The following is a 22,448-nucleotide window of genomic DNA, read 5'->3' as shown; positions in this document are numbered from 1 at the left end:
AGTTTACCTTCCATTCCTTGTTAAGAATTTTATTATGAATAAATTTGAAGTTTTGTCAAATGATTTTTTTTGTATTTCTATTAAGTTTATAATTTTATCATTTCCTTTAATTTGTTATTGCAATGAATTTACATTAGTAGCCTTAATAATTATAAGCCAGCTAGGGATAAAACCATCTTGAGATAAAAGTCTAGATAGTCATGATGTATTTTTTGAAGCATTGCTATATTTAGTAATATATCACTTAGGATTTTGAAAATAAATTTTTAATGAATTGGCTTTTAATTTCCCCTTTCTTGACCTTTATGCTACTTTTATATCAGTCTTATGCTAATTTCAGAAATGGATTTTTAGAACTTCCTCTCTTTATATTCCCTAGGAAAAAAGTTCAGATAACTGTTTTCTGAAGATTTGTAAAAATTCATGTATAAAAATACCTGGTCCTAGAGTTTTTAAAATTCAATAGATTTTTGACTACTGATTCAATTTCTGTTTCTTCTTGAATCTATTTTGATAATTTAGTTTCTTCTAGAAATTATTTATTTTTTCAATATTTTTAAATTAAGTGCCTGAAAGTGTTCATAGTATTTTGTGATGTTTCAAAATTCATTATCTGTGTTTATGACTCTCTTTTCATTTCTAATATTGTTTATTTGTGCCTAGGTTCTTCTTCTTAATTAAGGTCTTTATTGTTCCAACATTCTTGGCACAACTGTTGAAAGTATTTAAGAAAAACAGCCTGTTTTAAATAAATTATTAAATATATTTCTGATGAGAAAAGCTTAATTTCTCTGAGAGAGCTGTGTAATCATTCCAGTTGGGATACAAATTCACTGATTTTTTTTTTCATATTCTGACAGCAAAGGAGGAATTTACTGGTTTTCATATTCTTGGATAGAGGCATTGAATTCCCTAAAGAGTGGGCTTTTGTTTGTATATTAGAATGGCAACTTCATGTGTGAATGAAGATTTTCATCAAATGTTTTATTCAGGAGAATTTTATGATTTTTGAAATATATATCATATCGGAAAAACGATCATGTTGGCATTTTTAACAGGGAATGAGGATCATCTGCAGGAAACCTTGTTTCATGCTCCATGATAAGCAGTGAACCAGGCCAGCCACACAGTCTACTTTTCTTGCACTTTCCTAATGACTAATGATTTTTAACATCTTTTGATGTGCTTATTTGAGATTTTTCTTTTTTTTTTTTTGTGAAGTATCTATTCAAATCTCTGTGTCCATCTTGGGGGGAGGTTGTTTTCTGAGAATTGGATCCTTCATATAGTCTACATACACCCTTAATCAGATACCAGGTTTGCAAGTATCTTCTTCTGGTCTGTCTTGTCTTTTCATTGTCTTAATAGTGTCTTTATTAAAAAAAGTATTTAATTTCAATGAAGTCTAATTTATCAGTTTTTTCTTTTATGGATCATGCTTTGGTGTAGTATCTAAGAAAACTGTGCCTAACTGATGATCGTAAATGTATATTTCTTGTTTTCTTCCTGAAGTTTTATTTTTGTAAATTATATTACCAGTATATTACCTTTGTGACTTTGTAAAAATCAGTTTTACTTATATGTGTGTGCCTATTCCTGGACTCTATTCTGTTTCATTGATCTCTTTGTCTGTCTTTCTGCCAGTAGCTCATTGTCTTGATTATTGTAACTTTACAGTAGATCTTGATATCAGATAGTGTTAGTTTTCTTAGTCTTTTTTAGATTTGTTGTGGCTATTTTAGGTATTTGCATTTCCATATGAATTTTAGAATTGGCTTGTCAATTTCTAAACAAAATTTCTGAAGCATTGCTTTATAATTTTCAGTTTATAGGTTTTATACCTCTTTTACTGATTTATATTTAATTTTTTCATGTTTTTGATGCTATTGTAAGTAATAATGTTTTGAAATAAGTTCCTGTTGTTTTTTGCTAGAATATAGAAATATATTGAATTTTGTATGTTGATTTTGTATTCTGCAGCCTTTAAAAATTCTGTCAGATTTTCTACCTGAGGACTTAATAAGCTTCAAGAATTTAGATGTCCAAATCACTTGCCAGATTTGGGAAATTATTTTTTTAAATAACTTTTCTGCTCCTTTCTTCTTTTCTTTTCCTTCTAGGTCTCCAGTAATCATAGATTATTTCACATATGGAAGTCCATAATTCCCTTAGTTTTTCTTCACTCTTTTTCTGTTTTCTTTTAGTTTCTTTGACTGGATAATTTCAAATGACCTGTCTTCAGGTTCACTAATTTTTCCTTCTGCTTGGTCAAGTCTGATCTTGAAGCTCTTTGTTGAATTCTTTAGTCATTGTATTATTCAGGTCTAGGATTCTTGTTGTTTTTGTTTTTGTTGTTGTGGTTATGATTTCTATTTCTTTGTTAACTTTACAATTTTGTTACATTCATTGTTTTCATAATTTTGCTTAGTTGTCAATCTGTGTTTCCTCATAGTTCACTGAATTTCTTTAAAAGAGTTATTATGAATTCTTTGTTAGACTATTAATAGATTTCCATTTCTTTAGGTATAGTTAGGTGTAATTATTGCAGCTGTTTTAGTTTCCTTTGATGGTGTCGTGTTTACCTGATTCCTTGTGATCCTTCTATCTTATGTGCTTAACAGCTCATTTGAGGAAGTGGCCTCTTTTCCAGCCTTTGTAGGTTTGCTTCAGCAGGCAAAGACCTTCATGAGTCAGCTCAGCTTAAGGTTGTGGATGGACAGCTGGTAGCAGCATTAGACAGGCAGTGCTTGGTCTCAGGGTCTTAGCTGGATGGAGCTACTGCCTGTGCTCTAAGGTTGGGGCTGGGGGATGCTGTCATTGTTCCACATTTGGATGGGCCTCATGGCTGGGATCCTCATTCAGGCAGGGCTGCTTGCGGTGCTCTGCAATTACCTGGTCAGGCAGGGTTTGAGGCCATGTTCTATGGCCTGTTTAGGGCATGTTGCTGGTGCATTCTGCGATTGGGTAGGGCCACATGCTGGGCTCTGTAGTCATCCCTAGTTGGGTGGAGCCCCAAGCGATGCCCCCTGGCTTGGTGGTGCTGCTGGACTGTACATTCAGTCAAAGCCATGCACAGGGCTTTGTGATCATATGGGAACTTAGGCCATACACCTTGATCAGATGGGACCACAGACTGTGCCCCAAAGTTGATGGGTCTGTGAGATGGCTCCATAATTGAGCAAGCTACTGGCTGTGCTCCACTGATTGACAGTATCTCTTGCTGGGCTTCTTGGTCAAGTAGGGCTGCCAGCTGTACCCCACAGTTGGATGGGGCTGGAGGCTATGCTCCGTGGTTAGGTGGGGTTGCTTTCTGGGCCCATTGGTTGGGTAGAGCCATAGGCTGTGCTTTGTGATTAGGTGGGGTAACTGGCTGAGCATTCTATCTGAGTGAGTCTGCAGGCCATGCTCAGCAGCTGGATGGGCTTGTAAGCTATGCTGTGCTGCTGTACGGTGCTGTAGGCTGTGCTCCACATGGTCAGTACCAGAGGCCAGGCTTCAAGGCTGCCAGTGTCACAGGGCTTTCTCGTCTGGCCTAACAAGTGGTCATGCTCTGCAGTTGGACAAGGCTGCTGTCTTGGTTTTCAGTCTGACTGGGGTTGTAGGATAGGCTCCAGAGCTAGCCAGGTCTCTGGCTGGGTAACCTGGTAATGTTGGAGGCTATACTCAATAGTAGAGTAGTGCTGGTGGCTTGGCTCCCTGCTCAAGAGGGTCTGTAAGAATATGCTCTGTGGCTGCCTGGGGTCCCTGGCCAGGCTTCTTTGTCAGGTGAGGCTGGAGGTTAGAATTAGCAGTTGGGTGGTGCTGCTGACTTGCTTTCTTGCCCAGGTAGGCTGTGGGATGTTCAGCATAGCTGCTTGCAACTGCCTGGCATCTTTGGCCAGTTTTCCCTATTGGATGGGGTTGGAGGCCATACTCAAGATTTTGTATAGGCAGGGCATTAGATTTGCTCCTCCACCAAGTCAGCCCTCTGACTGGAAACCCAAACCAGGCAGAACTGCCAACCAAATTCCCTGACCAGCTGGGGCCATGGGCTCAGCTCCACAAATGGTCACAGTCACTAGCTGGAATCTGCTAAGACCCAACCACTAGCAGAAATGCAGTCTGCCAAGATCCGTGCACTAGTTGCTATGAACCCTTTCCCCTTCTCTGTCTCTAGCTAATTCCCCTAGTAATCCCCATGGAGCAGTGCTTAAGTGGGCCCCTCAGGAAGCGTCTGGAATGCTGGGGAAACTTGATGTCCCTCTGCACTCTCCTTTTCCCACGGGAGAAACTTTAGGCCCTGGGGACCTCCTCGGTGCAGCACTGCACTGACCTGGGGGAGGGGCAATGTCATCAAAGTGAAACAACAGTTTTTACCCTTTTAAGGCTGTTTTTCTCCATTTTTGAGGTCCATGGGAATGATTCAGACTCACTCCTTCATTCTGGAATCTTCAGATAGGTATTTTGTCTCTAGTTAGTTGCTAGTTGCCCTTTCCCTGAGGAGGATTTGAAGTCAGGAACCACCTATTTTGCCATCTTTCTGACATCAGTCTCCTGATTCCAGTTTTATTTAATCATTATTTCATATATTTTATCTGGGTTTTCAGTTGTTTCAGGCTTAATGGTAAATCTGATCTCTGTTACCTCATCTTGGCCAGAAGACATTCTGTATATCTTTTTGCATAGTGAGTATAATAAAACGTTCAGTTCCCTAAATATTCAGATAAAGAGGCTATTCTTACAGATTTATTCTGAATAGGATTTGGAAAGCATAGTCCTTATTTTGTAATTTTTTTTTTACATTGGCTTCTCTATTATTTTTCTTTATCTACAGTTAATCTACAGTTGGATTAGATTATTGTGTATAATAATGTAATATAAATCACTAATTCATTTATATTTTATTAGAATTAGATTGGATTTAGTACTTAATGAAATAGCTGAAAAGACCTTATGCAATTTTCTCATTCCTGTTTTCCCCTAATCTTATTCCATGAAGGTATAAAGAAATGAGATTAAAAAGGAAAACCTAGACATATCTTTCTATTGTCTGAAATGTCATATCACTGAAGTGTGCACTGGAAAGGGACATCCTTGTCCTATGGATTACTGCTGCCAAAATAAATTATAAGAGATAGTAGTTTTGTCTTGTTTTCAAATTATTTCCTAGAAACCAGTTATATAATTCAGAAAGAGATTTAGAGCCAAGTTTTAAAAACTACATACCAGGAAATGCTTCGTTTACGAATGTATACGTAATTGTGCTCATATATTGGGTAATTGTGCACCTAACAACTCTATTCATTTTGTCATTATTCACTTTGCATGTATCAAATGAAGGCTGTTTCACTCAAATTCTGTAGCCTGGGACAATCCTGATTAGAGGATGGCTACCTTTCCTGCCCCTGTTCAATGTTAGTGCATACAATTTCATGTGAACTAATAGAATACTTTATTTACTCTGGTTTAGCTGTAACAAGAGCTTCTTTACTAAGGGTGAGATAGGTAATTAATAGTTTGGCTTCATATGTTATATAAAAATGTTAGAAAAGGTATAAAAAAATTTCTGTTTGTCTTTGCTTCAAGGGACTAAGCTGACATCTAAATTTAAGTTCTGCTGAGTATAGTTTAAAAATTAAATTTTAGTAAAATGATTGTGATGATAAAAATATCTTTCCCAGACATTCTGACATTACAACTCATCTCTGAAGTGACTGAGCCTAGATACAAAGTCCTAATAAGACTTATTGCCAGACACTGTGCTAAGTACTTTCTCAGAGACATTTTCTCATTTAAATAGATTTTAGAAGAAAAATCAGCTATTATTTAATCTTCAATAATTTTCCAAAAGTATACATGCATATTTGTGTATGTATATATCTCTGTGTGTATATGTGTTAGTTTCCTATTGTTGCTGTAACAGATATCACAAACTTTGTGGCTTAAAACAATAGAAATTTATTCTCTTGCAGTTTGAGAGGGCAGAAGTCTGAAATGAGTTTCACTGGACCAAAACCAAGGTGTCAATAGGGCCACATTCACTAGGGAAGCTCTGGGGGAGAATCTGTTTCCTTGCCTTTTCCAGCTTCTAAAGGTGTCTTCCTTGCATTTGTTGCTCATGGCCCCTTCCTCCATCTTTAAAACCAATAGCCACATTACCTTTTATTCTTTTGTGGTAAAAACTCCTACCTCCCTCCCATAAGAATACCTGTGGTTACAATTATAGGCCACCTGAGTAATCCAGGGCTATCTCCCCATCTCAAAGTCCTTAACTTAATCACACGTATAAAGTTTCTTTTGCCACATAAGGTCGCATTTACAGATTCCAAGACTAGGATGTAGATAATCTTTTGTGGCCAAAATGGAGAACAGAATGCTGTCAAAAGTCACATAAAAACAAAATATGTTAGAAACTAGTACAGTTTGGAAAGAATTTTTTAGATTGATAATATAAGCAAGAGATCCTGGAGTTCTTCTATGTACCAACATTTTATATTGTTGACTAATATTTTTTCTATCTTTGATACAAACAGGTAGGACATTAATCTTTAGGGTTTTTTTCTGTTATACTTCATCTTCTACTCTTGTCTTTCCCTTCCCTATAAAACCAGTGCTTAGTAATCTCAGGTCATGAGTTGATGAATTGGAACACAGATTTACATAGCCTGATATGATTAGTTTAGAAGTAATTTGCATTTGAAATTTGAATATAGACACATGTGCTTTCTTATTCCCTTTAAGCCTTTCCTTCGCCCTTTCCTTCACTTTTTTGGAGGGGTGAGATCATTTTGTTGTTTATTTGTTTGTTTGTTTGTTTTAATAGGGTTACTGAGGATTGAACTCAGGACCTCATGCATGCTAAGCACCCATTCAACCACTGAGCTATACTCCTCCTTTTTTTTATTCTCAACTCTAATGAAGAATCGATCACTTTCCCACTGATGATGTTAGTCTAAGTAATATGATGAGAGTTTTTAGGAGACAGTTCTGAAGGCTCTTTCATTCCTAGAAGATCGTAGATCTCTGAGTTAGATTATTTTTTTTTCTGTATTTGTTCAGTGTCATTCTGGTGTTTATATTTTACCCTATACCTTTGGAGAGAAAATATCATTTTGGTACTTTTAATATATAATATGATCTAGTGACTTCTAGAGTTACCAATAAACATATTTTAGCAAAGTAAGCATGTGTTTTGTTGCACAATGTATAAGCTAAATGTTTACATTTTATTCCTTGAACTACAGAATACCAGAAGGCCCCATTGATCAGGGGCCAGCTTCAGGAAGGGTTCGTGCTTTAGAAGAGCAACTTGTGAAGGCCAAAGAACAGATTGAAAATTATAAGAAACAAACTAGAAATGGTAGGTGATTATACAGTGTTTTTCCTCTTCAATATATTGATGTTTAGCACAAATAATTGAAAATTTCCTCTCATCAAAATGTTGGAAATGCTGATGCTGTCTGTTCTTTGATTGCAGGTCTGGGGAAGGATCATGAAATCCTGAGGAGGAGGATTGAAAATGGAGCTAAAGAGCTCTGGTTTTTTCTACAAAGTGAGTTGAAAAAATTAAAGAATTTAGAAGGAAATGAACTCCAAAGACATGCAGATGAATTTCTGTCAGACTTGGGACATCATGAAAGGTACTACATTTACATTTCATTTGGGGTTTAGAAAAGATGGTAATCTAAGAATGGGAACTTCTGTTAATTTCCCTGCTGAATGGTAAATGATTACCTACCATACATATTTAGGAGCAGGAGAGTACCTGAGATCCCAGAGGGCACTAATTGCCAAATGTGGTTCATCACCAGAAAATATTATTTTAAATGAATTTCTAGAAATTTTTATGCCCTATGTAAACTTTGAAGGTAATGGTGTCAGCCAACAATACATTAAAGCATCTTTAAATTCCCTTCATATACAACCAGTATTTGAAGTGAAGTGTGCAGTTTTACATTACAGTACATTCTTTGAAACTCACACTGAGGCTGGCAGTTATGTTTCTAATTGAAACATTAAAAACTGGAAAATAGCACCTTTTTAGGATTTCTAATTAAAGGTTAATAGGTTTTTTTTAATTGAAGTATAGTTGCTTTATAATGTTGTGTTAGTTTCTGTTGTACAGCATACTGATTTAGTTAATACATATATATTCTTTTTCATATTCTTTTTCATTATAGGTTATTACAAGCTATTGAATATAGTTCCCAGGTTAATCAGTTTTTGATAAAAAAAGAAGCATTCTGTTAATTGCTTTTCCATTTAGTTGCTAAAAAGAAGAACCTGAAATCTGCCTAGATAAAATTGTTTTTCCTGTTTGCACATTTCTGAAAGTATGGAGTTTATCTTCCATAGAAAAGAAAACATTTTGGTGCTGGTGTGTTCATGCAGAATAAAATGTATCTGAGAATCATTATAGATAGTAACACCTATGCTTAGGCCTATTATATTTATAAGTCTATATTCCCAGTAGGATTCTGATGGCAATTACTATCTCATTAGTGAACAATAAAAGAAAAATTGTTGTATTTACACAGCCTACCACTGTGAAGAGGAAAAGAATTACCCCACAACCAAGAGATTCATATACATTAACATCATCAGCAAGATTGTAGTGATTTTGAAATACTGCTCTTCTATTTTAAGTGAAATTACAAATAAAATTTATCAGTTTATTGGAATCATTTTAGCATTAATGACTCTGCAGGAATAAGACAGCATAAATTTCAAGGGGCACTGACTTATTACGCCACGTATTCAGCAGTGCCTTTGAAATTTTTAGCCTAGCTTGCAGTCAAGCCATACTGAAACCATTAGACCAAATACTAATCCTGTATTAATGCTTAATGCTTCTCTATCCTAAAGCTAATTCTAGGCACCAGGATTCTGTTAATTGGAGCTGTGTGCTTTTGTGCTTTGTTTATTGCAGTTTTATAGGAAAATGCAGATCTGAAGGGGATTTGAGTTGGACAGACTGTGGTATTTAAAGGATAATTTTGACTACTGACTTTTGATAGACTGTTTAATTTTAAAGTTCGAGTGATTTAACTGAGAATTTCATTTTCAGGTGTTTTCTAAATTAAAATAGTTATTTAAAAATTATTTTGTGTTTCTAATGGTACATATATTTTGTGACTATGTAGACATTGAAAAATATATACAAATGAAAAATGTTGGGCTCTGAAAAATTGATGTAAATCAATATTAAATTTTTTGTAACTTGAGTTCTGTTTTAAATATATTATGCTTCTTGACACTACCTTTTGGTATATGTTAAATAATAATATTTCAATGAAAACAAAAAAGGAAAGTTACCCAAAGTATTCAAGTCAATTTCTTTTGCTATCTTAAGCAGAATTATAATGAACTTAGGATACAACTTCAAAGGGTAGTAATTTAACTCTACGCAGCCAGATTAGAATGCAGTAATACAAATAATGAACAAAGCACAACCAAACATAAGAGAAATAATGTTTAAAGTAATAAATGTACAAGTAGAAAGGATTGGTGTGTATGTGGAATATGCCATCTTACTGATAATTTCTAAGATCTTTAAATATAAGAATTAATAAAATTAACACAGACTTTTGTTTGCCTCTGATATTTTCATGTTATGCAAAAATTCCCATTTTATTTTTATGCTTGGTCAAATTACAGTGTACAGGTTGTCTCTGGTTTAAAAGTCTGTGTTCTCTGAGAAATCAGTTAGAGGTTGAGTCTATCAATTTTCTTGGTCAGATTTCCCTATGAATCATTCATCATTTTTTGGTTCAGAAAGATGTCAGTTATTAGGGAAATAACTTACAGGCTTTTATTTCTTCAGAAGGGGTATCTTTCTGTCTTGAAACTTTGTTCTCATAGAAACACTGATCCTCTTTTTTTCCCCTTTTAAATCAACTCTATTGTGGCATAATTTATTTACAATAAAATGTACATATTTTAGCCTGTAGTTCTATGAGTTTTGACAAATGCTCATAATTTTGTAACCACCACCACAGTCAAGATACAGATCATTGCCACTGCCCCAAGAAAATTCATTCTGCCTCTTTAGAGTCAGCAACTCCCTACCCCCCACCCCCAGTCCCTTGCAGTCACCAAAATGGTTCCTGTCCCTATAATTCTTGCCTTTTCAAAATGCAGTCATACACTATGTAGCTTTTTGAGTGTGGTTTCTTTCACTTGGCATAATGCATTTGAGATTCACCCATGTTGTTTTGCCTATTGATGGTTCATTCCTTTTCACTGCTAAGTAGTATTCCATTGTATGGACATACCACAGGTAGTTTATCCATTCACCAGTTGAAGGACATTTAGGTTTTTCATTTTTTGGCTGTTATATATAAAACTACTGTTGGCATTAACATAAACGTTTTTGTGGAAACATATTTCCATTTCTTCTGGATTAATGTCTAGGAGTGGGTTTGATGGGTCATATGTTGAGTATATGTTTAATTCTGTAAGACATTGCCAAACTATTTTCCAAAGGATAGTACTATTTTTTATTCTCACCAGCAGTGTGTAAGAGTCCCAATTATTCTGAATCCTTGTTGCACTTGGTACTGTCAGTTTTTACATTTCCCTCCCACCATTCTAACAGAAGTTCAGTGATATATCATTATGATTTTAATTTGCAATTCCCTACTCATGATGTTGAGCACCTTTTAATGTGCTTAATTGCCATCCATATACCATCCTTGGTAAAGTGTCTATTCAAATCACATGCTTAATTTTGGGGGAATTGTTTGTCTTTTCATTGAGCTATAAGCATTTTTCATTTATTCTGGATACAAGTCTTATTGGTGCATTTTAGAAAACTCATTCTGAGAGCCCTGTGAAGGAAAACCTGATGTCAGGAAATTAGATTTTGCCGAAGTCCAAGTAAGTGATACTGAGCTTCTGGACCTGGACAGTTGGCAGTGGGGATTGAAAGGAATTAATGGGTGACAGATAGAAGCTGCAGGATTTGGTGGCTGATCCAATGTGAGGAGATAGGGGACTCAAAAGTAGTTTAGGACTTGTATTTTGCTAGGAAGATGGCTTTCATAAATGGAGATCATTGTTTCTTGTATAGTAATTTGGCTTTTCTCCCTGATAAAGTGTAATCTCTTGAGGAATAGAACTCTAACTTCAGTATCTTCTCTGCCCTGCAGTGCTAAGCACTGATTATTTAGTTAGAATTCAGTAAGTTATGTCTTTTCTATTTTGTGGGGAGGCAGGTATGTGCATTTGTTAACTGATTATTTCACACTCTACTTTGTGCCTCTTTGTAAAAACACGGTCCTGTTCCATTGAAAGATTTAAGAATATTACGCAACTAAAGAAAATTGGTGTAATTGAGGTAAAAATATTTTCCAGTAATTGAGAATCCCAAAAGGTATGAAGGGTAAGTTATAGGAGAAAAGTCATTTACCCCTGAATAAAACTGGAATCTCTAGTTAATCTTAACAGTGAGTTCTGTAAAAGAGAGACCATCTGTTAGAAGTCAAGGAGTGTATAGAGGAGGAAATGGAGGTGGGGATCTAAAGCATTATCAGGGTCATGCTGTTTGGATATGTGGTGGGGCTAGAAGAAAACCTGACATTGAAAAATTTTGTACTCAGTGCCCTTGACTTCATGTTTAATTTACTTTAAAGTAGTCTTGAGACACAGTTATACATGAATCTCTAAAAATATCATAGTGTTTCTGATTCTAAGCAATGAATTTTGGACTTTCTTTTAATTGAATATATGTGATAAAAAAATAATGTTACTTACCAAATATGTCTAATCATTTGTTTACGTGATTACATCACATAAACAAAGCATGTTTCCATGATTATATCACTCATTACATCATGGACTATAAGCTCAGTAGTTTTTTAAATGCATCTAAAAACTCGTTAAAATTAAGGAAAAGAAACCCACCCCATTTTGTCTCATTATAAACTTATTAAGGTTGTTAGAGCCAGACAGCTATTCCACGGTGCTACTCTTCCTTGAAAGAAGAGAAACAGTAAAATGAATATGGAACATTGTTTTGTTTTATGACTGTGAGCTCTTGGGATCAAACTATCTGCTTGCTTTATAAACAAAATTGGGACTTCAGTTTAATATTGAAAAGGAAAAAAATGTATCTTTACTTTTTTGTCATACTTAGTTTTCAATGTCTCTTAGGCCTTATATAGCTTAATGTGATAAGTAAAATTGTACATCTTTCATTTTAATTCTTCAAAAGGTAATACACCATACTGAAAATACCTAAATCAGAAATCTTTTCCTGTATGTTTATTAGTGTATACTAGATTTCTCTTTATTTGTGTGAACAATATGATTAGCTTGTTGCACTGTTATTATGAAGACGTATTTTAACTAAGTCAATTTTAAGAGCAGAGCTCCTTATTTTCTCATTTCCTAGACCCCTAATATAAAAAACTAAATGTTGAGTAAATCACAAATATTGCTAATATCCTTAATTGTCACACTAAGTAGGAAAATTTAATTTCCAAACACTTCAACTCATAAAGTCATGATCATAGATATATGAAGATATTTGAAATGCAGTGCTTATCACCTGATTATTAGAGGCATGTCTCACAGCACTCTCTTCCCACACACAGGTAAATTAGAAAGTCAGCGGGGAAGCCAAAAGTGCTCTGTCCTAATTGTTAAGAATTTTTTTTGTGTCATTGTTGTTACTGCAGTGGTTTTCAAACTTTGGCAAGGCAACAGGATCTCCTGGAGAGCTTCTTAAAACACAGACTGCTAAATCCCATCCCCAGAGTTCCTGATACTGTAGGTTTGGAGTGGGGCCAAAGAATTTACATTTCTAATAAGTTTCTAAGTGATGTTGAAGTTGCTGGTGTTTGAGAACTAAGGCTCTACAGAATCCCTAGTTCTTTTTATGAGTTCACCACTGAGAGAGATTATCTAAGCTTCCTGGAAAAGAAAAATCACATTTCTGTATAGTTTAGAGGACCTTATCAGCAAAGAAAACTCTTCTCTGCCTGCTTGACGCTGTCTTTTTAGTGAGGGGACCATGTTTCTTTCCTAGACTGTGGCTCCCATTTTTTCATTATTCAAAATACCTGTCATGAATGCAGCCTGGGAGCCAAATATCATATTTGATATGGGTTGCCAGAGATTTTTAGCAAAGTGCTATTGGCCTGATTAGCCTATTACTCAGGAGCTAGTAACCAGTAGAGCCTAGTCTCTGCCTATCGCTGGAGTTGGGTGATCAACTGATAGTTAACTAGTAATATTCTTTGGTTTTTTAGAAGGTTTTTAAAGAATTTAGATGGGCTGATGATATAATAAATGAATACAGAGTACCATATTATTATTACCTGCTACGTTGATCTCAAGCATTAGTATCATTTGATTTTCAATTGATGGTTTAATTCTAGTGATTGTATACGACCATACCTCATAGTAATACAGTCAAATTTACCCGATGCTTTTGATATCATCGATCATGGATTGACCGTGGCGTGTCTCTTTGAAATAAGAAAAGGAAAATCAGCATTGGGAATGATTATTTTTGTCATTGTGGTCTTAATATTTATGCACTATTGTGGGTTTCATTCTTGGACTTAAAGCTGTATAGATTTGATCTTCAGCCCCTGAGGATATCATGGAATGTTTGCCTTATCACCCTTTTAGGTTGCCCAGAGATACATTTAACTTAATCATTCTTGCTTTGGTTCTTTTTGTCATCTTTATGTTGCCAGACAGCAGTTTATGAAATAGTTATTGGAGCTGCTCCTTATTTTAAATTATATCAATAATTAAAGGACAGGAGGGCTCACAGGGGTGCTGAGCTCTATTTATTTCTTAATTAAGTTGACTGAAACTATTGAGAAACAGTCTGGTAAAGTAGTGGTTTCATCACCCCTGCCTGGTCTACAGCATCTCATCGTCAGTAACGTATAAAGCAGCTTTGCTAAGACTAAGTTCAAATGTTTCCCAAACGATAAGTGATACTTATAGCTAATTATGTTGATTGGCTTTTTGCTACTGTGTGTAGGAGATTATGTAGCAAAAGTACTTCAAGTCAGATAAGGAGTACAATATCTGACTGGTTATAGGGGAAGATTGGTATGTTAATAGCTTACAGATTTATTTGGTCAGATTTAATAGTCATAGCTATTGTGGTTCAATAGCTTGTGTTTTCACCCTCTTTATAAGGTGGACTCTTCCTTGACTGTCTTGGAAAGTTCCAAGAATTTATATTTCCACTCTTGAAAAGTTAGGTTTTGTGAACCTTCAAATCTGTTATTCTTTGGGTTTTTTTTTGTTTTAAAACACATGCATGCATGCGCACACACACACACACACACTCACATACACAGAAGAAAGAATGTAAGAAGATCTTACTTTCTTTGATATGTGATTTAGTTGATACTTAGACTAAACTGAAATGTAGATACTCTTTCTCCAGTTTTTAATTCCTTTGGACAAAATGCTTTTGTATGATTGTTTCTCCACTAGAAAATCCAGGCTTATTTTTAAGTGGTACTAGAACATTCCTCTTAGTATCCTTGGACCAGGGGAGATGATGTCTTATGAAGTTGTCCTTATTGTGCTCATCACTTAGTGCCTATTAGCCAGATTATGATTCTCCATCTTCTGTAAGGGAACATTCTCCTCTGAAATAAAATTTGCGTTGGAAAGAGAATCTGCAGGTGGAAAAGTGTGTCTTTTCTAGTGGCCCTAATTCTGTTTTGCCTTCCCCCACCTTACATCTCTTTGGGTTTGGTTTCCAAACCTCAGAATTATTTTGACATTAAAAATGATTACTTACTAAGGATTTCCTACATGCCAGTCACTGTGATAAAGGCTCTCCATTCATTATTTTATTTTATCAACATAGTAATACTATGAAGCAAATGTTGTTATTCCTCATTTTATAAATAACGTTATACTCCGGCCTAGAGAATTTAGATGGCTTACACAAGTAAGTAGCAGAGCTGTTCTGTTCTAAAATTCTTTCTCTTAATTGCTAAGTACTTCTCTGAGCTTTATTTTTCTCTTTTACACATGGGGATACAATTCCTATATTACAGCATTGGGATGATTATACATGGGAAAATGTGTGAAACACTTTCCACAGTGACTGACACATTGTAGATTCTGGGAGGCTCTTGTCAGACCTGCACGAGCAAAGTCCCATAAGAGGATATAAATAGAAAACTCTCAGATCCTGCAAGGAAGGCACAGATAAGGGTTAATTGTCACAGTGCTCAAGAGGAAGAATTTCAAGGTCTGGAACCTGAAAGTAAGCCTAGGGGACATCACTCACCAAATAGCATAATTATTGCCTTATGGGATAGTATGCGCCATTTCTGTTGTTGCCCCTCTGGACTCCTCTCCACTCATGTGGGCTGTCAAAATGGTGGTGTTCTAAAATCCCCCCTTGAGACAACATGGGAGGCATTGGGGGCATTGTCTGCCTGTCACTCTCCTGGTCACGTTTTTATCCTTTGCACTGCTTATATCTGCCCAGGAGCAATCTGAAGTAAAAGCAGCCTTGGACAAAACCCGGGTAAGCTTCTTGCCCTTGATCCATATTTACGTATGGATTAGACTCTGTGTGATAGCCTCCCTTACTCACATTTACTTTAATAAGTGTCATTTCCTACACCTTGGGATTTTCTTGCTTGAATTACATGTGCTCTGTGCTGGCCCTCAGGGGGGATTTTCTCTCTTCAGTATTTTGAATTCAGTATAAACAAAATAGTCTCCTTGTGCTTCTTCACCGGCATAATTGAGATAGACTAGAACATTTAAAAAGAGTTTTGTGAATATTAAGATATAAAAGTAGGAAAATCAATAGAAAAAACAAAGAACAGAAATGTAGCCCAACTTTTGAAATAGAGGTCTTGATGCCTGTCGTAGCTGGCTTGCTCTTTGAGTCGTAGATTCTGTTCTGGTCTACCACCTACATCTGTATTCTGTCCTCAAATGACCAGCACTGTTCTGCTGGTACTTTGCCTGGTTTCTCTTTCCCAGCCTTTGACCTGACCTCATACCAGGCCTTTAGATTCACTACCCACCTCCTTGATTTTTTGATATCTTCATAATCAAAACCAAGATAGCCAGATTTCCAGCTTTTAGGACATTTCTAGAAGATTCGATTTCAGAATAGAGTCAATGAAAACCTAGCATTTTGGTAGAATGGTTTTTCAGTCACCATGTTTCCCAATAGATTATCCTCATGTCTTTGGCTAAAAGTTGACAAATTTTGCAGGATGGTAACTTCTAAACATTATGGAATCAACAAAGAACTGCAGTTGACCCTTGAAAAATGTGGGGGTTATGGACACCAATTCATCGCACAGTAAAAAAATCCACATATAACTTTTGACTCCCCCAGAACTTAACTACCAATTTCCTACTATTGACAGGAAGCCTTACCGATAACAAATAGTCGGTTAACACGTATTTTGTATATGTATTATAAGCTGTATTCTTACAGTAAAGTAAGCTGGAGAAAAGAAAATGTTATTAAGGAAATTGGAAGGAAGAGAAAATACATTTACAGCACTGTGTTTATCGACACTGTTAAGTTTATCTCCTCTGTTTACAAGATGAATTGTCTGTCAGTACCTACATCAATATTGTCTTGATAAAAACACGGTATGTCTATGATGAAAAAACCATAAATATTATATATATTACTAAGACTAGGTATCAAAAATGAAAAGATAATGTGAAAAAGAAACATTTATTTATAGGTATAACAATACATGCATTATTAACCTGTAAAAATGATTGCTTTAAAGGAGGTAGTATAATTGATATGATTGCTTCATGGTAGCCTAGACTATATACTAATAAGTGAATTGGTATAAAATTTTTATGACATACAGTATTATAGTCATATTCATAATGTATTATTAGAAACATTGTTACATTAAAAAAACTTACCTATTTTATGATAGACTGATATTCTCCAATTATGAGAAAGGTATACTGTATGGTAATATAATTCTTTGAAAGCAAAGTTATAAGACAGTAAGAAAGTGAATACATTATTAATGTTATATTAAATACCACTCACCTTATGCCTATGTAAGGGTAGACTAGTATCTACATATATTTTACACATTCATGATATACCTCACTTTTCCTTAATTTTTTTGCTATTTCTAAACTACACAGTTCATCTGTGAGTTTTTTCAAATTGTCGCAAATCTCAAGAGAATTTTCCAGTATTTGTTGAGAAAAATCTGCGTATAACTGGACCTGCACAGTTCAAACCATGTTGTTCAAGGGTCACCTTTAGGTTGAATTTAAAGTTACTCCCTGAACTTGTTTTCCTTACATGATCTCCAGCGGGGAAGCCAAAAAAAAAAAAAAAATTACAAAAGCAAGCTTAATTTTAGTTTACAGTTGGGATAGAGTGACTTATATTGTGATTCTGACTGCATTATCATAAAGAAAAAATTAGTGTGCTTTTTGGGAGGGGGGTCTTCTAGTTATAAGCCTGGTTATTCCACTTTCTTGACAGAGATTGGGATGAATGTGAATAATTAATTACTAAGACTTAGTACTGATGTAACTTGGTAAAAACATTTACTTTTATGTTTTCTAATTTATTGAAAAAATACAGAGATCCGCTTTCATTCCCAGTGGTAAAGGAATGGCTTGATTACTATGACAGGAAAGCATAAACTATGTCAATTATTTCAAAGAATTTTCCCCTCTAAATTAGACCTAATGTAGTTTCTGCCTGCTTCAGACTATATAATGATTGTCAAGAAATGTAGTGCTATTTGTCTGTGTTTCTTTAATGTAAAGCCATGCAGAGCATATTGAATTTCCCTTTTTCCTTCAGCAGTCATTTGCTATAGACTGGTTATTTATCCCACTGTACAACATCTCCAGAAACAATACTGCTGTTTAAAGTTGAGATTTGCAACAAGTTTTGTGATCACTCCTATTTAATGGGTAGGAAAAAGCAAATGACCGCATTTAGATACCATGAGCCCTATGAAATGTAAAAAATAATGAGCATGATGAGAGTAATGTGAAAGAGACCTATAAAACAGAAAATAATTTAAATAAATTTCCAGCTGAGCCCTGTAACACCATTATAGTTAAAGACTTCTCGTGCTTCTGTGATTAACTCACACAATTTCATATAGGGGGTGACTTTGTCCCCAGCTATAAAATAATGCTGTAGGCTACATAGTAGTCCATAGCGGCTCAGTTTTCTAATCTGAAAAAAAACTTAAACCTCAGTTCACTGTGCAAGACTGTAAGTTAATTTCTTAAGGAAGCAGTAAGTTGTAGATATGGTTTTCCTAACTAAAATTGCTCCTTTTTCATGAAAAGAAATATTTTGAATTGTAAATGGGAATAAAACATATGAAAATAGATGAAGCACCACATATTAGAATCATGCCCTGTTTAGAGAGGGTAAACATGGAAATAGTCAAGCTGTGAAGTGTCCTGTGCGTGGATAATGTTGACACATTAAACAAATGCTTGAAATGCTTCACAGATAACTTTGTTATGCCAAAGTATTGGATAAACCTGGCCTACTGTTAGCTGGATGAATATTCTAAAGTGTGGCTATGATTTTTAATTTTTATTTGTATATTGTTACTAGTTTTCCTTTATTCGAAGGGGCTCTTATCAGGTATTCACTCTTCATTGTATGCGGTTCTAATGGTTTTCTGTGGTGGTACATAAGACTCTAATTTTTCCTGTGGGCTGCTACTGCTTTGCTCCTAAATGGTTTATCATCTAGTTAAGAACCAGGAATAAAAGAGAACTGAGACTATGTCATGTGCTCCTAGATGAATCACAGTCATTGAAGGTCTGGTTTCATCATCTGTTAAACGAGCCCTCGCTGATCAGTCCCTTTCTTCAGGTGCTGTAAGGCACTAGGTATTGGATGAGTTTTCTCACTGGCTGTCAGTACCACATATTACTGTCACCTCCACACCCAATGGATCCTTCCTCTTAGTTGTAAAAGAATTATTAGTAGGTACTCTTCAGACACAAGGTAAAAGCTCTGAAGCAACAGTCTGAAGCATTCTAGCATAAATAACAAGGTCTCACTATGACAAGAATACCATAGACTGTGTGGCTTATAAACAATAGAAGTTTATTTCTCGCAGTTCCGGCAGATTTGGTGTCTGATGAGGGCCCTCTTTCTGCCTTCTCCCTGTGCCCTCGCATGGTGGAAGGGGCTAGAGAATTCAGTGGATCTTTATTATAAGAGAACTAATCTCATTCATAAGGGCTCCACGCTTATGACCTCAACACCTCCCACAGACCCCACTGTTGAGCACCATCACCTTGGGCATTAAGTTTCAATATACGAATTTTGAGGGAGACGGAATTCTCTCCCAGTCTATAGCAAGCAGCCACCACATATATTACTTTGTATGTATTATCACTAATCCTTAAAAAAAAAAAAAACTAGGTGGAAGATTTTATAATACTTATTTTATAATGAAGTAACTAAGTCTCAGAGATGTCAAAACAGTGTTCCTAGGACCCAAAGCTAGACAGATCCAAAATTGAGAGATAGGTCTCTTTGGCTCCCAAAGCGCTCTCTCCTCTGATTCAAACTTTCTGATGTTGCATATTACACTGAACAGAGTCTGCATATTTGTGCTCTGGACCCCTTACTTTGATATTTGGTCATGCAGTAGTGAAAATCTTGAGCTTTAGAATCACACTGCTTGGGTTTGAATTCCCACTCTTGCATTTCTGAACTTTGAAACTTTGAACAAGTTATGTAACTTCTTAGTGCCTCACATTCTATATGTAACTTATAAGGTTGTGGTGCGAATTAAGTGGAATAACATAAAGCACCTAGAATAGGTGTCTAGCCCATAGTAAGAGCTCAGTACCTGTTAACTGTTGTTGTTCTTATTGTTTAATATTAGAGATCAGTCTTCTCTAAGTATTTTTTGAACCTCCCACTAATGCTTTATATTTTTAGTTAATACCATTCTGTGGGGATTTCTAGAAGTGTATGTATGATGAATTTTATTTATACATGTGCAGTTGACCCTTGAACAACATGGGTTTGAACAGCGCAGGTCCACTTATATGCTAATTTTTTTCCAAAAATATATTGGGAAATTTTTTGGAGATTTGCGACAGTTTGAAAAAACAGACAAACTGCATAGATAAAAAATGTCGAAGAAGTTAAGAAAAAGTTAGGTATGTCATGAATGCATAAAATATATGTATATACTAATCTGTTTTATCATTTACTATCATAAAATACATACAGCCTATCATAAAAAGATAAAATTTATCAAAACAGAGCACACAGACTATACATGGCATCATCAATTACACATGGCTACCATAAAGCAATCATACTACTTTGTTATTAATGCATGAATCATTATACCTGTAAATAAATATGAATTTCTTTTTCACATTATTCTTTCATTTTTGATGCCTAGTGTTAGTAATATGTATAACCTCTAAGTGTTTTGTATAAGACAATATTGATGTAGGTACTGACAAATTCATCTTGTAAACAGAGGACGTAAACTTACAGTATCCGTAAACACAGTGTAGCACTGTAAACGTATTTTCTCCTCCTCATGATTTTCTTAATGATATTTTCTTTTCTCTAGCTTACTTTATTGTAGGAATACATTATATAATACATATAACATGCAAAATATGTGTTAATTGACTGTTGTTGGTAAAGCTTCTGTTCAACAATAGGCTGTAAGTAGTAACTTTCTGGGGAGTCAAAAGTTGTAATGCAGATTTTTGACTGTGTGTGGGATCAGCATCCCTAACCCCCATGTTGTTCAAGAGTCAGCTATACACCTTTCTGAGAAAGAGAAATACATTTTTAACTTTTAATTTTCACAAGCAAATAACACATGCTTATAAGCATTCCTTGAACAGAAGAGTTAATACAAAGTGCAGAGAAGGAGTGAAACTGGAGCTGTAACTAGTTAAGGATTATTCCCCCAAATTTTCTAGCACAAGATTGGATTTGCTAAAATTTGTCAATATTATCTCGTCTAAAATTCTGGAAGTTTTTTATTTATTTATTTGCTACTTTTTCGTTCACTTGTCTATTCAAAGATATTTATTGAACATTTTCTATGTGACCAGCCGTGTTCTAAATACTGATTTGGGGTGATGGGAACAGTTTTAAAAAATACCCTGCTGCCATAGAGCTTAAATTCTAGTAGGGGGAGAAAGATTATAAAGTAAATGATGTAGATTAGAAGATGATAATTTCTTGGAGAAGAATAGAGCAGGGAAGTAGGAGAAAGAAAAACGAGATGGTGATGGTGATTGAGTGTTGAATTTTTAAGTAGGATATTCTGGAGAGCATTAAGGAGAAGGTGACATATGAGCAAAGATTAGAAGGACATTCGGGTGATCTATATGGATGGGTATTTGCAAAACCAGCATTCCAGAGGAGGGAAGAGCAAATGCAAAGGCCCTGAAGAAGGAACATGCCTGGCATGTTCAGGGGTTAGTAACAAGACCATGTGGCTGAAATAGAATAGACAAGGATGGTAGTAGGTGATGAGACCAAAGAGGTAAGGGAGGCCGTATTGTCTGGGGTCTTGTAGGTCAGAGTATTAACTTTGGGTTTGACTGAGTGAGATGAGGAGCCAATTCAATAAGACCAAAGGAGTAACATCATTTGACTTATGTTTTGACAAGATCTGGATGCTACATTGGGAACAGTCTGTAGAGTCTGGCAAGGGTGGAAGCAGGAAGACCTGTTCAGAAGCCATTATTGTAATTCAGGTGAGAAAAGATGGTGACTCAGTTGGTAGCAATGCCATCTGTGATACTTGCTCAGAAATTGGCCAAAGGTTTGCTAATAGGTTGGTAGAGGGTGTTAGAGAAAAGAGGAGCCTTGCTTTTTACTTTTCTTTATTGGTAAATGCAAGTCATAGCTTCTATTTAATGCAATATAAATAAAACCATCTGTACCCACCATTAAGTCTCTCCTCCTAGCTTACTTGGTATTCTGGTTTACTTTGCAGGAAATTGAGCATGTTGTAATTGAAATTACTGATATTACACAGAGTAGGAAAGTATTTCAACAATCATTTTATTAATTTAGCCCAAGAATTGTCAAATTACAGCTCAAGGGCCAGATCCGGCTCATAGCCTGTTTTTGTGAATAAAGTTCTATTGGAACACATGCACACCCATTTTTCACATACTGTCTTTCACATTTTTTACATATTGTCTACTTGTTTCCTGCGGCAGAAGCAACAGATGCCCGCAAAGCCTAAAATATTTACTGTCTGGCCCTTCATAGAAAAAAAGGTTACTGACCATTGTGTAGTTTGGACCATTGTGTAAGAGTTATGCCAAAATTTTCCTCTGATCTTTTCTCAACCACTCAGTGTACATAAGTGTGAAGAAGAAATTTAAGAGGGAGCAGGAAACAATGGAAGAGGGAACAAAAAGATAGTATTTAAATCCTAGTGCCAAAGCATTTCTCTCCCTTATGTTAATCTCCTGTT

At 35.5% G+C, this 22,448-nt stretch overlaps 1 protein-coding gene across 5 annotated transcripts in view; it reads left to right on the top strand.

Annotated features, from left to right (window-relative positions):
• FUT8 (fucosyltransferase 8) overlaps positions 1-22,448 on the top strand; it is a 255,589-nt gene that overhangs the window by 157,697 nt on the left and 75,444 nt on the right. For all 5 annotated transcript variants that reach the window (XM_045522109.2, XM_010962271.3, XM_074365376.1 and 2 more), the window contains 2 exons: positions 7,224-7,339; positions 7,457-7,619. In XM_045522109.2, the coding sequence (XP_045378065.1) occupies positions 7,224-7,339; positions 7,457-7,619 (279 nt within the window). The remainder of the gene's footprint in view (positions 1-7,223; positions 7,340-7,456; positions 7,620-22,448) is intronic.

This window comes from Camelus bactrianus, chromosome 6 (genome assembly GCF_048773025.1).
Source record: "Camelus bactrianus isolate YW-2024 breed Bactrian camel chromosome 6, ASM4877302v1, whole genome shotgun sequence".
NCBI classification, from domain to species: Eukaryota; Metazoa; Chordata; class Mammalia; order Artiodactyla; family Camelidae; genus Camelus; species Camelus bactrianus.
The sequence above is the reverse complement of the archived record's forward strand: the minus strand, read 5'-3'. Positions and strand labels throughout refer to the sequence as shown.